This window comes from Suncus etruscus, chromosome 4 (assembly GCF_024139225.1).
Source record: "Suncus etruscus isolate mSunEtr1 chromosome 4, mSunEtr1.pri.cur, whole genome shotgun sequence".
Lineage (NCBI taxonomy): Eukaryota > Metazoa > Chordata > Mammalia > Eulipotyphla > Soricidae > Suncus > Suncus etruscus.
Genome location: NC_064851.1, coordinates 86,620,948 through 86,638,363, shown reverse-complemented (window position 1 = coordinate 86,638,363; position 17,416 = coordinate 86,620,948). Strand labels below are relative to the sequence as shown.

Here is a 17,416-nt window from a genome sequence, read left to right as displayed (position 1 = left end):
CTACCTCTCTCTCTCCCTCCTCCCTCCTCCTCCCTCTACCTCCCTCTCTCCCTACCTCCCTTCTACCTCCCTCTCTCCTCTCTTGTTTCTTTCTACCTCCCTCTCTCCTTCTTTCTTTCTTTCTTTCTTTCTTTCTTTCTTTCTTTCTTTCTTTCTTTCTTTTCTTTTCTTTCTTTCTTTCTTTCTTTCTTTCTTTTCTTTTTCTTTCTTTCTTTCTTTCTTTCTTTCTTTCTTCTTTCTTTCTTTCTTTCTTCTTCCTTCCTCTCTCTCCCTCCTCCCTCCTTACCTCCCTCTCTTTCTAACTCCCTCCCTCCCTCCCTCCATCCCTCTTTCTTTCTTTCTTTCTTTCTTTCTTTCTTTCTTTCTTTCTTTCTTTCTTTCTTTCTTTCTTTCTTTCTTTCTTTCTTTCTTTCTTTCTTTTTTCTCTTTCTTTCTTTCTTTCCTTCCTTCCTTCTCTCTTTCTTTCTTCACTCAGGAATCACTGTGCATGCAAGGCAAGCACTCTACTTACTGTACTCACTCCAGACTGTGAACAAAATCTCTATGACTTTTATATCTCTATCTTATAAAATAATGATAATTAAAATACTGAACACAGATCTATTGTATTTGAATTTAAATGTATAAGTAAAATTAAAACATTATAATTAATATGCAGCTATAAAGTACCCTTGGCCCCAAAATGAAGCAAACTGATTTTTTAGAAAGAAACTTAGAAAATAGGTGCAAAGACTTTCATTGCTATGCAATTCCTTTCATATCTTTACCAATGAGGATAATTTATAGTAATTAGTGTTTATATAGTGCATTATAGCACATTATAATGTGTTTTATAATGCACATTATCTCTTTGATTCTCACAATTAATCTGAGGTGAGTATTATTATTGCCAATTGTCGATGTGGAAACTAAACCATAAAGCAATAAAATGGCTTGTCCAAGGTCACAGAGCCAGTAAATGGTGTAGTTGCAGTTTAGTTTGAGCCTTCCAAATCCCTAAAGATTCTTTCAACTACATCATAGTCTTCTTCAAAGTCATCAGAAGGCTGTCACTTTGTAGAAAGAATTTTCCAGAACAAAGAGGCCACTCAAGCTGTCAGAAGTAGTAAACTACTTTTACAAATTAAGATTTATATTTCTATTTTTAAAAATCTCTTGCCCCTAAGCACCTGAAGTTGACAAGATGAGATGGTTTCTTGTTTTAACCTTAAATATATATATATATATGTATGTATATATATTAAAAGAGAGCTTTTGATAGATAACATTTTAGAAACTGCAGAGCAGATGCTAAGAACTTGCTTTCTCTGCCAGAATCATTGTACATTATTAAACTATAGAACACCCCCCTTTTTTTTAGCAATAGTTTTATAAGAAAACACAGCAGCCAAATCTGCTACTCTTTAAGATTTCTGCTTATGAAAAAAGTTACAGATACTTTAAATGTTTTCAATTATGTGAGACGGGGACAGTAATACCCATTCTTTGGGTAAAATATAATGCCCATTAGAGTTGTTGATTTGATTTGAATCTCTGGACACTAGAGATTGCTGATCCTGTCTCAGATTCACACAATGATCAATAAAAAAGACTGAATAATGCTAACATTTAGATATATCCTGAATTATGAAGGTTTCAGTTTATGATTTTAAAGCAATGCCTTGGCCAGAGCACAAAACACCACTCATATACTCCCTTGGGTTAAGGAATTTTCAGTAGCTGATGCTTTGGCCCCACTTCTCATTATCAGCAGTTCTGCCTTAACAACTTGTACACACCACTGGAGCAGTATTTAATTGGAGACAAGTTGCATCCAGAGGACTATTCTGTTTATAATGGTTCTCTTTTACAGTACAGTAAAGAGCAAAAGCAGTAGAGTGCAGAAGTAGAACTTGTGTTTCAAAACAGGAGCAACTTGAAGAAAATAAGTTTGATACATCTCTAAGGTAAAAGTCATCGAAGAGCGCTTTCTCCATCTATCAAGTACTATGTCTCGTTCTACACACAGAAAACCAGAATACCATAAAATAGTAAGATATTTTTTTATAAGCCTATTCTCAAAGAGATGTTTTCTACAGACATAATGCTTTTTTGAATGAGTTTTAATTTATTTTGAAATATGTCATTCTATATAGACTTTCTGTAAAAAATGCTTAATGAATGACTATGGCAACAGTTGCAATTATTGCATATATACTGTAGCAGAACGTGTAATTACTTATATATGATATACATATATACATATTGGATCTTCGTTTCTGATTAGTATTAGCCTTAGGTGTAAATTTTTCTTTTATTTGAAAGAACATATGAAAGATTAGCAAAACTTTTTATTTCAGACTTATAAATTGATATATTCCAAATTTTATTAAATAGGAACCAAAATGTATATGAGTAAATTTTATGCTCAATAGAAATAAAGTGCCAAAGAGACTTAATAATAAATGACTGACTTTCTCTACCTTAAAAATGTATGTATTTTTATTATAATTTTAAGTTATATTATTTTATTTATATCTTATAAATTTTGTCATTTTTTTTGTTTGTTTGTTTGGTCTGCTTTCTAGGTCACATTCAATAGTGCTCAGGACTTATTCCTGAACCCAGGGAGTACCTGGGAAACCAACCTGGGTTAGCTCCTAAACTAATATTGTGGCCACAAATTTAGTTATTTTTCAGATTAGAGCAATATAATTATTTTTATTACTTCTGATTATATTTTTAGTAATTTAGAAGTCATATATATGAAAATTATTAAATTTAAAGTGTTATTGTTTCAAAAGAATTATGGGCATAGTATAAATTAAGTAATTTCATCATAGATACTTAGAATTGTATGATTCTTTGGAATACCCACTTGGAAATGTCCATCTCTGCTATTCTGGGACAGAAACTTATTTTTTATTTTATTTTATTTATTTATTTATTTATTTTTTTGGTTTTTGCGCCACACCTGGCGATGCTCAGGGATTACTCCTGGCTGTCTGCTCAGAAATAGCTCCTGGCAGGCACGGGGGACCATATGGGACACCGGGATTCGAACCAACCACCTTTGGTCCTGGATTGGCTGCTTGCAAGGCAAACGCTGCTGTGCCATCTCTCCGGGCCCAATAAACTTATTTTTTTTATGTGGAGCTCTAAAGTTAAAAAAAATTAGGCCATATATAGTTCACATTGTCATAAATCTCTTAATTCACAAAGTAGCAAAAAATTTTTTATCCTGATATATTCAAACTACCAGAAATAATGTTTCGATTTTTTATATGTTAATATTATATATAATACATATATAATAATAAAATTATTATTTTAAGAACTATGAAGAACAATTTATATTAGGCATTTGTGATCAGTGGCATTATTTGGCTTTGGTATGAGTTTAGTTGTGACAAAATGAGAAAACTGGCCTTTATGGCATTGACCTTAACATCTAGCTGGAAGTAAAAATATAAAAAAATTACTATTCTGTCATCAGAATAAGAGAGAAACACAGAGAGAGTCAAGAAGGAAAAGGGGCCATTATTGCAACTTGGTTTTAATTACATACGTGGGCTCAATGTTCAAGTTATGCCTTATAACTAGGGTAGAACTTTGTATCCTTTTCTCTTTTTTTTAAATTATTTTGTTTTACTGACAGTAGTTACAGAAATCTTATCTGTGTCTCAGTCTTTCCTTTCTATCTCTATCTCTCCTTTACTCTTGCTTAATTCATGCTGCAGCTTTGGCACACAGCAGTAATCTGTCCTTGGCTGTGGCTCCCTAAATATTAGGAAGATATTTAGGTTTAACTTACAAGATATTTTTTGAGATTTATGATTAGGTTCTCAAAAAAACCTTAAATAATAACAAAATTAAAATTGAATATGTGGTGAAATTTTAATGACTTGTTTAGCAATATTATTTTCGAGTCACTTGCTTTGCAGCTCTTGTTTCCTAGTATCAATATTAATGTACTATTTTCTTCTATCTAAATAAAACATGTTTGTGCCCTTAATGTAATGTCAATTAATATTTAATACAGATTATATGCATTGACATTTTGATGCATATTTTCAACATGAATTATATGTACCATATAATATTCATATTCCATCCATTTAAGTCTTATTTAGGTATAATAAATATTCTACCTGACATTTATCGTGATACAAATCTATTCATAAGAGTAAACACTGCTAGACCAATTTTGAAAGTATTTGTCTCAAAAGGAAATAACATTGAAGACCAGAGAAATAGATATCAGCATGCTGATATTAGCATGCTGCTAAGCTAAATTCTATCCATTACACCCTAGATGGACCCCTGAGTTTTGCCAGTAGTGACCTGGACTGCAGAACCAGGAGTAAGTCCAAGCACTGATGGGTGTGGCTCATAAACAAACAAACAAAACAAAATTAGCAAACATGGGGTTGGAGAGATAGCACAGCAGTAGGGCCTTTGCCTTGCATACAGCTGACCCAGGACAGAGGTGGTTCGCATCCCATATGGTCCCGGTGCCTGCCAGGAGCGATTTTTGAGCTTAGAGTCAGGAATAACCCTGAGCGCCACAGAGTGTAACCCCCCTACCCCCCAACAATTAGCAAACATTTTACAAAAGCTACTTCGAAAAACACTTTGATTAAACAATTCTATTTGTTTGTCAAGGCACTTCTGACTATACTTTAAAAAATTATTAAATACATATTATCTCCTTTGATACCTCACTGTATTAGGCTACTCTGGATCTGGAGGTAAAGATAGCTCCTATAATGTGGATTCTTCATTGGACCATCCGAAAATACAAGATTATTCAGAAATTAGACTATTTTTGGCAGTATTTTCCCTTTCTCATTCCCCTTCACACCAACTTCTACTCTAAACAGTGCCTTCTTTTGTGTGTTCCAGAGTCAATATATCTGAGGACCTTGTAATCTCCAGTCCACTAGGCAAGTTATTCATTCCTCCATAGGCTTCTTTCCGTCTACTGCAGGAATGAGAACAGTGTAATACATATTACTTAAAGCCTCATTTTCCTAAATGGTATTCATTAGCAGAGTAAAAACAGGAAAATTTTTTAATGGATTGATTGAATTTTGCTTTTTCTGTTGCTCTTATTTCTCAACTTAACCCCTATGCTGTACCAGACCTAAACTATTCTACTTTAGTTTTCATTTTATTTATTTATATAATTATTTAATTTTTTTCAGCCACACCCAGTGACACTTCAGGGTTACTCCGGGCTGTGCGCTCAGAAATCACTTCTGGCTTGGAGGACCATATGGAACATCGAGGAATCAAACAGTGGTCTGACCTAGGCTAGTGCACACAAGGCAGATGTCTTACTGCTTTCGCCACTGCTCCATTCCCTAGTTTTCATTTTAATTAATTTCAAAATCTAAGAAATATTTTGAGTTATAAGGGTTATAAGAGTTATAAAGAAAGTATATTTTCTTTTTTTCTCTAAGTTTAAAGAAAAACAAAATCTTACAAATTTTATCCTACAGTTGAGTTCTTTCTTATGGACTCTTTGGAGAATTAGTAGCTCATTAGGTGTTGTGCAGACTCATAAGTAGTCTCACTTAATTATTTAAACTAAATCATGGCCAGCATGTACCAAACTATAGAAGCAAGTTGTTAGTTTTTAGGGAAAAAACACTCGATGAAATTGCATCACAGGTCAATTGATGTAAGTAAATGCATGTAAGATGTAAGATATTATATTATTACATTACTTTATTTTCTATTTCCTTTATTCACCTTCACTCTAGCAATGCTTAGAAATGTACATGCAATATCTATTCCCAAGTGAAAATTGCTGGGCTGTAGAAAATGTAGTGAGGGTAGTATGTTTGCTATGAATGTGACAAACCTGGGCTTAATCCTAGCATACCATTTAATCCCTCAGAAGTAAGTTCTGAATGCAGAGCCAGGAGTAAAACCTTAGTACATCCAAGTTTTTAAAACTAACAAAGAAAACAAAGAAACAGAAACAAACAAAAACCCAGAAGGGCCAGAGAGATAGCATATTAGTTGCACGCGGCTGATCCAGGGTTGACCTGGGTTCTATCCCTGGCGTCCCATAAGGTCCCCCAAGCCAGGAACGATTTCTGAGTGCATAGCCAGGAGTAACCCCTCAGATTCACTGGGTGTGGTCCCAAAACAAAACAAAAATAACAAACAAAAAACCCAACAACAACAACAACAACAATGAGGGCTATAGAGATATTAAAGCAGGTAAATATGTAGCCAAGCTGGATTTGATTCCCAGCACCACCTTGAACCCTACCAAGAATGATTCCTAAGCAGAGGGCCAGATAACCCGAACTAATGCTGAGTGTGGCCTGATCTTTTACTTTAAGGAAAGAAATCTATGCTTTGTGTATAAAATAAAACCATCCTTTCCTACAGAATAAAGATCTCTTTGTCCTCACCTATGGAGCTCTGGTTGCACAACTTTGTAAGGATTATGAAAAAGATGAAGATGTAAATAAATATTTAGATAAAATGTAAGTATGTCTTTCATTATCTCATGTCTTTCATACATTATTTAAATATGAAATACACATTTTCTGCATTTTGTCTGCCTTTATGAATATTCTCGCTCCATTTCACCAGTTCTTCTGTTTTCAAAGAACCACATCTTATAGAAAAACAGTTTCTTACAACTTTCATTTGAGCTGATAGCATAAAGCAAGCACTAGGATGAAACTCATCCCTAGCCATGAAGATAAAGGTTTCTGGTTTTAGATTCATTTCTTCCATTTTAGAGTCAATTATTTAATTACTTTATCTGAAATTTTCTGTTAACAATATTATGTCATCAACTTTTTCTAAATTATTTTATAACATAACCTTCCAATATGAAAATATATTTCCACAGCATAGAGCAACTGTGGAAGGATATTTAAAAAAAAGATAGTTAATTAAGGCAATTAAAAAAACTATAGACAAGAATAAAAGAAAGCTTTAATTTTCCTTTTTTTTTCTTTTTCATTTTGGGGCTACACCACAGTGCTGGGGGGAGGGTTACTTCTGACTCTGCGGCCATTTGGAATGCCATGAACCCTGGTTAGCCACGTGAACTGTGTTATCCCTTCAGTCCCAACTATAATTTTTTCTACTGTAGTTCTTTTATTATTTTAACTTTAACTTTTTTGCTTTCCTCTTAAGACTCACTAAACAGGTGCCAGGAAGATAGTTCAATAATCTAAAGCACATGGTTTTGGTGCTAGAGGCTGAGTGTGCCTTACATTTTTAATTAGGCACATATAAATCTGCTTTGGAGTAACATACTCATTGATCAAAAAAGAAAATATACACAGTATTGATTATACTTTTCTGACTTTCTATCATAGTTCTCATTATCAATGTCTCAGAGTGACTATTCATAATAATAAAAATTATTAAGAAAGAAAGAAAGAAAGAAAGAGGGGTTAAGGTGCTTGCTCTTCTGAAAGTAACCCAGTTCCATTTTAGTGCCACATATGATGATCCCTATGCTCCCTAAGCACTTCTAGAAGTAATCCCAAATGCAAGCCAAGAATAGCCCCTGAGCACCATTGGGTGTGACCCAACACCACTATCAAAGGTACTATTTCCTCAACCACATTGAATTCTTTAGATCTATTTTGTTGGAGGTTCAGTGATACTGGCCACACAGCCAGTTGTATTATTAGATTTCAATACCTTCAGAATTCTTAGATTTGAACTTAAAAAAAAAAAAGCACAAACACCCTCTAAGCAAGTCCTATAGATTTAGTTTCCTGGAATGAAGCATGAATTGTCCAAACTTTAGTCCTTTTTTTTTTTTTTAAATGAACTTCACTAAATATTCTGACTGCTAAAACTTGTACTCGTAACACAAATTGATTTTTCTATTCTTTTCCTTTTTTCCAGACTCAATTTCAGACATGCCTGCCCTCCTCCAATAATAATTATGCCAAGAGAACAAACATTTAGAACAAACATTTAAATAGACAAGTTAACTGGATTATTTTCTGATTCTATTATTGGAAAAAGATGAGAAATTTTATTGACAGTGAGAGACATTGGACTGCACACACCAATATTCTTCAATTTTAATTTTCTCTGTCAAGTTTGAGTCAGCCTTCACACTGATAAGATTATCAATCTTCACACTGATAAGATTATCAACCTTCACACTGATAAGACTACTGCTTGTTAGAGACTAGTTCTATGTCCTAGATGTGGTGTTCTCTACTCTATGGCACAAATAAGGAAAACATTGTCAAATAGTCATTGGCATATTTAATTTTACTTGTTACTAGTGCCAGTGCTACAAAGATGAATCTATTTTTAAATGCTTATATATATTTTTGTCAAATATAATTTTCAAATTACTCAGATGTTATTTTCAGGCCATACTCTTTCTTTTATCCATAGGGGATATGGTATTGGAACACGTCTGATAGAAGATTTTTTGGCCCGATCCTGTGTAAGAAGATGTCATAGTCATTCAGAAATTATAGACATAATTGCACAGGTAAATGCATTTTTAAGACTAACTATAAATTATTAAAATATTTTATTTTCCTCAAGTTTAATGTTTTTTCTGCTTTAAGTAAATAGATTTATTATTAATTGTTAGGTGCTAAGAGAAAGGATGAAGACCAAAATTCATTTTATTTCAGCAGCTATAAGGTTGTTATGAACAAAAATCAATGCATTCAGGCACTTAAGCATCCATAGATTTTTTTTTTGAGCATAATGTATGTGGTAAAACATTTGTCTTCCAATAGGAAAACTGCTTTAATAAGATAAAGAGTGGAGTAGAATAAAACACACATGCCACAAGCCAATTAACTTCCTTTTATAATAATTTTCATCACATAAGAGGTTGTCTTGAATACTCTATGTCTTCCCCAGCCCCTCCTCCTTAAAGCAATTTTTTTCCAGGAAAAAATAACTTTTTCCAATAAATCCATAGACCTCAAATAAGAACAGCAAATTAAAATCACCATGGAGTAACTTAAATTTATTATATATATCACATATATAAATAATAAGATTAGAAAAAGGTATTTCTTTCATATTTGAGTCCATAGTTATTAACCCAAATTTATTAATTTTGTAAGACCTAGAAAAAGGACTTTTAAAGTTGTGAGATATTTATGAGGATGGGTATTTACTGTCCCTTGATTCTCACAACTGAAAGTCGTCAATATCACTTTTTATTAAACATTGCAAAGCTGACTTTTAACATAAATAAAATTATAATTTTACATAGTGCTTGTGATTCTATATTCAATTGTAAGACTTTTTCTTTTCCAGTGTATGAAAAGAGAATAAATTCCATTTGTTTGTATATTTTTTAACTTTTTTTTATCAATATTTTTAACATTTTCCACATACACATCTTTTTTTCTCCTGAGTTAGGTGTAATCCTAGGTTTTATACTTTTCTGAAATGATTTGTATTTTTATTTATTTTTGTAAATGAAAATTTCTTTCTAAATTTATTTCTTTGAATAGTTCATTGTTAGTGTGTAGAGAGCACAACTGATTTTTTTCTGGTTTTGGGGCACTCTCTGTGGCACTCAGGGATTACTCAGGTTCCATGCTTAGATACTCTTGGCAGGCTTAGGGAACATAGGGGATTCCTGGGATCTAATCCAGGTCTACCTGTACAGAACAAATGTCCTACTCTCTGTGCTATCTCTCTAATTCCAAAACAACTGTTTTTTGTATATTGAGTTTGTATCTGTAACTTTACTGAAATTATTAGTTTGAACAGTTTTTTGAAGAATCTTTTGGGTTTTCTATATACATAGTGTTACTATCATCTGCAGATAATTTTACTTTTTTTAGAAAATTTTAACCCTCCCCTTTTTTTGCTTATTTTTTCTGGCTAAAAATTCCAGTACTTTATTGACTAAAAATGGTAATTGTAAGCAAACTATTCTTGACGATAGAGAAAATGCTTTCTACTTTTCACCATTGAATCTAGCAATGAAGAAAGGACAGTGTCTCCTTAAATATTACTAAAATTAAGCCTGAATAGTCACATAAAAATATATGGCCAGGCTATTTTTATATTCATCTGTTGGTGACTTGTTTAGGATTAAAATTTTTATTAAAAGGTCTGCCCTTGAGGGAAGGGGGATCGTAAAAAAAAAAAAAAAAGGTCTGCCCTCCAACATTATTGTGATTTTAAAACTTTTAAGTACTCCTAGGAGGAGGCAGGTGTTAAAAGTCACAGCTTTGGTTTTATAGACAAGCAGGTAAAGGGTAAGGAAGAATATCATAGCCACATGCTGATTTGGATGATAGCAAAGTCAAGAGTAAAACCAATAGTTGTGACTTTTGTTTGATCGTCCTTTCAGACACCCTATAGAACATCACTAACATCCCTCTCAAATGCTTAATAAGCTATAACCTTCAGAGAAGTTACCACCTCTGTCCTTGATCCTGAGAAGGAAAGAGAAGGGAAAAAGAAGAATGTGCTTGAAGATAATTAAGTAAAGAAGTCTATGTCCATAGAAGTACAGCAAAAGACTAACTTTATTCCATGCTTTATATTCTTTTGTTTCTGGGAATGAATGATTATGTGATTTCAGGTCTAATTAGCATTAATTATCAAGTCTTAATTAATTTAATTAATTAATGTCTTGATTAATTTTAGGTCTTAATTAGCATTCGCCTCTGCTTTCCTTGTATATCAAATTATGACATCTAGTGGTTTGAAAATAAATACCATGATCATAGTAAAGGATCTCTATGATAGAGTGAATGCTTCTATTGAGGTTAGACAGACATCAAATCACTAGTTACAGCAACCAAAAAGAAACAAAAACATACAGTAGTATGTTTGACCTAAAAAGGAGATAGCAAATTAATTAATTTCTACATTAAAAGATATGCATTTTAATGTGATTTTAGCATGTGCAAGGTTACTATTTTATGTGATTGACTCAAACTGCATTTATCTGCTTTGGTTATTGAGCCAAATCTAGAGATACTTCTAGCTTACTCCTTGATTCTGCACTCAGAAATCACTCCTGAAGGGTTCAGGGTATCGGTATCAGTTTCCAGAGTTGAATTCCAATCATCCACGAGCAAGGAAAGTGTCCTACCTTCAAACTAAAATTTTAATTTTATTTTAATTTATTGTTATTACTTTGTTTTTTTTTGTTGTAACAGTAGCAATATTATTGTTTTATAAAAGCAGTGCTGTTGCACCACTTCCACATTTGTAGAACCACAATCTCTTCACCATTTCCCAGCCCACGCCACAAAACCCTCAGATCACAATTCTATTAACAATCAATTCTATTAAACATATATATATATATATATATATATATATATATATATATATATATATATATATATCTCAATCCATTGTGGATTGTCTAAACCATTGTTTTATTGCTTTATAGTTTGCAAATGAGTGAGATCATCTGACATTTTCTTTCTCTTTCTTTCTTTTTTTTTTTTTTTTTTTAGTTTTTGGGTCACACCCGGCATTGCTCAGGGGTGACTCCTGGCTGTCTGCTCAGAAATAGCTCCTGGCAGGCACGGGGGGGGGGGGGCATATGGGACACCGGGATTTGAACCAACCACCTTTGGTCCTGGGTCGGCTGTTTGCAAGGCAAACACCACTGTGCTATCTCTCCGGGCCCTTTCTTTCTCTTTCTGATGCTTTACTTGACACACTTGACACAATCCAATTCCATTCAAATTTCAAGAAACTGCAAAATATCAACTTCTCTCATAGTTGAGTATCATTATATATATCACAATTTCTTTATTCACTCATCTGTTATTGGGCATCACTTGGGTTTTCAGGTCTTATCTATTGTATATATGATACAAGCAAACATATGTATATAAATAACCTTTTGGATTAATGTTTTTGTGCTCTTGGGGTAAATGTCTAGGAGTGGAGTTGCAGAGTCATATGGAAGCTTAATTCTTAATTTGAGGGGTGGTTTGGGTCACACTTGGAGGTGCTCAGGAATTTTTCCTGGTTTTGTGCTCAGAAATCACTCTTGACAGGCATGGGGACCATATGGGATGCTGGGATTCTAACCACCATCCATCCTGGTTCAGTTGCCTGCAAGGCAGATGCCATACCTCCATGCTATCTCTCCGGCCCCTTAATTCTTAATTTTTAAAGAAGTCTCTAAACAATTTTTTAAGAGATTGAATTAAGGAACAGTCCCATCAACACTAAATAAAAGCTCTATTTTTGTCACATCTTTTCCTTATTGTTTTCAGGCCTTTTAAAGAAGACCGTATTCACAGTTGATATTATGTCTCCTTGTCATTTTGATCTGCATTTACTTGATAATTAGTGCAAAAACTTTTCTGATAGGTCTGCTGACATATTTATGGAATCTTTGAGGCATTGTCTGGTCATCTCTTCTCTCAATCTTATGGTGCTATTTTATTTTTATGTGTGGTGGTGGTGTGTTTTGAAAGTTCCTTATGCATCCTGAAGATTAGCCCTTCGCCCGATGTGTGTTGTTTGCATATTTTCTCTCAGTAGGGTATCTTCATTTTATGCTTCATTTATTTAGCTGTATAACAGTGTTTAGTTTTATGTCATTTTATTATACTATTTGTTTATTTGTGCTTTTATCATATCTTGAAGTGTACCCTTAAATCAAGATTTTAGAAAATTCTGTTTGTGTTTTCCTAAATGTGTTTTATAGGAACAGGTTTGATATAAAGCTCTTTGATCCATTTTTAATTAACTATTGTGTACAGTGTCATATATGAATCTAATTTCTTATTTTTGCATGTGATTACCCAGTTTTCCAGGTACCATTTGTTGAAGAGACTATTCTTGGTGTACTGCATCCAAAAGCTCTTGTTATAAAGAAACTAACAATGCATGTGAATGTTTATCTCTGGACTCTCAATTCTATTTCACTGATAGGAGAATTTGTCTTTGTTTTTTTTTTTTTGTTTTTTTTTTTTGTTTTTTTTTGTTTTTGTTTTTGGTTTTTGGGTCACACCCGGCGGTGCTCAGGGGTTACTCCTGGCTGTCTGGAATTTGTCTTTGTTTTAATGTAAGAAAAAATTTTATTACTATAGATTTTCAGTAAAGTTTAAAGTCTGAGTATGTAAGTAGAAAGATCAGGGTAAAGTGCTTGCTATGCAGTAGGTCCACCCTAAATGGCAGTTCACAGATGGTCACCCAAGCACCAACAAGACTAATCCCTGAGCACAGAGCCAGAAGCAAGCCCTGAACACAGGTGGGTGTGACCCTCTCCCAGAAGAAATCCTATTTAATCCAATACACCAATGGATTAAATGCAAAGTACATTACAATCAAGTGGGGTTTATCTGATTATGCTCTCAGATCTGTGGTTTCTGGTTGAAATATATTTTCTTTCTTTACAAGTCTTGCTTTTCCTAGCAACTCTAACAATAAATAGTTAAATGTGGTGGCTATAGGGCCCGGAGAGATAGCACAGCCGTTGGCCTTGCAAGCAGCCAATCCAGGACCAAAGGTGGTTGGTTCAAATCCCGGTGTCCCATATGGTCCCCCGTGCCTGCCAGGAGCAATTTCTGAGCAGACAGCTAGGAGTAACCCCTGAGCACCGCCGGGTGTGGCCCAAAACACAAAAACAAACAAACAAAAAAAATGTGGTGGCTATAACTCCAAAGTCTTTTCCAGAGTCTCTCTGCTTTTTAATTTGTAAACGTGTTGGAGCTTTTTTACCTAGCACAAAGTGATCATCAAAGCTGGGAAAGCTTTTTACTGTCTAGCCAGTGTCACTGTGATGTTTTGAGGAATATAAAAGGAATGTATTATTTTTCAGTATAAATATTACATCAGAATAGACAAATAAATGGAATTTTAGTACCTATAAAATTATTAAACTTGAAATCTGATCTTTAGATTAAAAATTTGGAACCCAATTCATTCTATTTATTGTAAATCCAAATATGAAATGCTTTTCTTTTAGTGGTACGTGTTAAAATTTTTAAAAATTACTGTGCAAGCAAGGATTTTTTTGATGAGTGATAAAAATCAATGAAATCATTGGAAGAAAAAATATTGGAGACAATATAAATGAGGATGCTTAAAGTAAGGAAGAAACTGAAAATAAATAAATAAATAAATAGAGCAGTGGTGCAGAAGTAGGGCATTTTCCTTGCATGCTGCTGATCTAGGACTGACCATGGTTAAATTCTCTGGCATCCCATATAATCTCTCCAAGTCAGGAGCAATTTCTGAGAGAATAGTCAGGAGTAACCCCTGAGTGTCACTGGGTGTGGCCCCAAAACCAAAATAAATAAATAAATAAATAAATAAATAAATAAATAAATAAATAAATAAATGAAGGAAGGAACTGTAAGTAGTAATTTATTTTTAGTTAACAAATCTCTTATTTTTGAAGAAGGGACACACACCCATTAGTACTCAGGGTTATATCTGTTTATCCACACAGGAATTACTCCTGAGGTATTTGTGGGACCATATTGGATGCTGAAGTTTGAACCTGTAATAGCCACATGCATGGCAAGAACTCAACTCTTTGTACTCTCTAGTTCTTTAACAAATTATTTTTATTTCAACAGAGTGGTAAACAAAATTGAGTTTATACAAAATAATTCAGCAATTTATTCTACTGAGCTGAATATGAAAAACTGCCATGATTGATGCTCTGTGGGTATTTCAAATACTTTGAATCCTCAGTCTTGGATTACTTTAGAATGGCAATAGTTCTATGACAGTAGATTTGTGCTCATGAGCACTGATTTAATATTTTCACAAGAATATTCAAATCACACATTTTAGAATTAATTATTTAACTAATTAGTGTATTTATTGATTGATTTAAAGGAAAAACCTGACAGTCTCAGGAATCATTTCTACTGGTGCTGAAGGGATCATAGGTGAGCCAGGGATTATAACCAGCAAACTTGAACGTAATTAGTACCGTAGGTATCTTTTGCACTGCCTGCCATGATTTCAGCAGTGTCAAACTAAGAAAAATACACACTAAAGCCCCCAAAAAGATGTCTTTCCCTCCTATTATGTCTCTACAAAATCTTTTCATACAAGATCTCACTCCAGATTTGGAAATCAGTCCATAAAAATTAGGGTTAGAGCTACGAGTCAGTAATACAACCAGAATCCAGAATAAAAAGTATCTACAACTATATTTACTTATATTACTTGTATATAAATATAAATATTATTTATTTATATTACTTGTATTTCTTTGTTTTTTGGGGGGCCACACCCAGTGACACCCAGGGGTTACACTTGGCTATGTGCTCAGAAATTGCTCCTGGCTTGGGGGACCATATGGGACACCGGGGGATTCAAATGTGGTCCGTTTTAGGTTAGCACGTGCAAAGCAGATGCCCTAACACTTGTGCCACTGCTCCGGCCCCTTGTATTTCTATAGTCATTTAAAATTTGGTGGCCTCACAGTTATCTCTGTCTAAACAGGATATGCTAACACAGGAATTATTTTCTTCTCTAAGTTCAACTCCAGATGACTAGTGGGAAGGAGATAAGACAAAGGAAATCCCATTCTTTTCTCAACAAAGTGCTATTAATTCACACAACTAAAGATGCAAAAGAAACTGAAAAACACATGTTTTATACTTTTTCTTTTGTCCATTCTACATGTTTATTTTTACTTCTTATTAAGGTACATTGATTTAAAAAGTTATTTGTAGTTAAATTTTAGGTATATGTTTTAGCACCAATCCCATCACAAGTGTCAAGTTTCCTTCATCAGTGTCCCCAAATTTCTTCTCTCTAGCATCCAGTCTGCCTCCTTAATAGGCACATTTTTAAGTTTATTGTAGTTTGGATCTCCAGCGTTCAGTCTGTTGACTCTGTGCTTGGAATATATAACCATACCACTTCTCTGTGTAACTAATATACCCAAGAGCTTTGGTCCCTCTGCCCTGTTATTTCCCATATCTTCTTGCTACTCTTCTATTTCTTTCTTCCTCTTTCCTCCTTTCTTATACTCTTGAGTCAAAAATGATCAAGTCATCTCCCTTCATTACTTTGAATTCCCTCTTCCAGTTACTGTACATGTCAGAGATAAGTGAGATCATCCTTTGTTTGTCCTTTCACTTCTGCTCACTTCACTTGATCTGATATCTTCCAGTTCCATCCATTGCAGCAAATTGCACAATTTCATCTTTCCTTGCAACTGCATAGTATTCTATTGTTTATATATGCTGTGTATATTTATTGTGTATATATGCTGTGTAATCCAGTCATCAGGCATTGGGCATCTCAATTAATTTTATATATATATATACTTTTTAATGAATCATTTTACATCCTGGGTGTAGATACCCAGAAGTGAATTTTTTGGGCCATATGGGAGCTCAAGTCTTATTTTTTGAAAAAATCTTCATACTGTTTACTCTAGGTCAAAAGCACAGTTTCTTTTTTTATGTATTTATTTTGGGGGGCTGAGGCCACGCCCTGTAACGCTCAGGAGTTAATCCTGGCGATGTGCTCAGAAATAGCTCCTGGCTTGGAGGACCATATGGGATGCCGGGGGATCAAACAGAGATCCATCCTAGGCTAGTGCACACAGGCAGTTAGTTGCTTTACAGCTTGCGCCATCACTCCGGCTCCAAAAGCACAGTTTCTAATGTGCAAGCGTTTTTCTGAAATAAAGATTTTCCATTTAAAAAGTAAAACAATTTAGGGGCCTGAGAGATAGCACGGAGGCAAGGCATTTGCCTTGCATGCAGAAGGATGGCGGTTCGAATCCCGACATCCCATATGGGTCCCTGAGCCTGCCAGGAGCGATTTCTGAGTGGAGCCAGGAGTAACCCCTGAGTGCCACTGGGTGTGATCCAAAACCTGAAAAAAAAAGTAAAACAATTTAAATACAATCACTGCCTCTTTTTCTGTAAATGTCTGTCTAAAAATATATGTGTTCTTTCACTTTCTACCAACCCTATTAGATTGTTTTATTGCTAATAAAATTACATCATGATCAAGAAACCAGAATACAGTTGGCCAATAACTGTTTCCTCATTCCTGGAAGTTCAAGGAAGTAAAATGAAAGACCATATGCCAGTTTTGCACTTAAGCTTTTCTGTTATGAAGAGTGTATTAGGAGTTTGGATGTTATACTTACAGCCTGCATAACACTTTTATAGGCTTTGATTGAACAATTACACTTTCTAAGATGTCTATAGATCTTAATATGACTTTGCATGCATTACAAAAGGCAGTAGTTATACTGTCAAGATGATTTAGCAAACATAACCTGACAGAACAAATTTGGAAAAGTGAGAAAACTCATGACTAACTTTACTTAGATCATCTTTCCTATGAATGGAGTGATATACACCTGTTTTTATTTTAATCCATTTATAACATACTATGTTACTGTGTTTTGTGTCTTATATTCCAAGAATCTTCTGCTGCAGTTCAGTTTATTATTTTAATGTATTTCCATTATTCATTT

General features: G+C 34.0%; 1 protein-coding gene across 1 annotated transcript in view; it reads left to right on the top strand.

Annotated features, from left to right (window-relative positions):
• Positions 1–1,988: 1,988 nt before the first annotated feature.
• Positions 1,989–17,416, top strand: part of TRAPPC3L (trafficking protein particle complex subunit 3L) — a 33,434-nt gene continuing 18,006 nt past the window's right edge. Inside the window, exons 1-3 of the mRNA XM_049771377.1 lie at positions 1,989–2,030; positions 6,388–6,485; positions 8,383–8,482. Coding sequence (XP_049627334.1) covers positions 1,989–2,030; positions 6,388–6,485; positions 8,383–8,482 — 240 coding nt within the window. The remainder of the gene's footprint in view (positions 2,031–6,387; positions 6,486–8,382; positions 8,483–17,416) is intronic.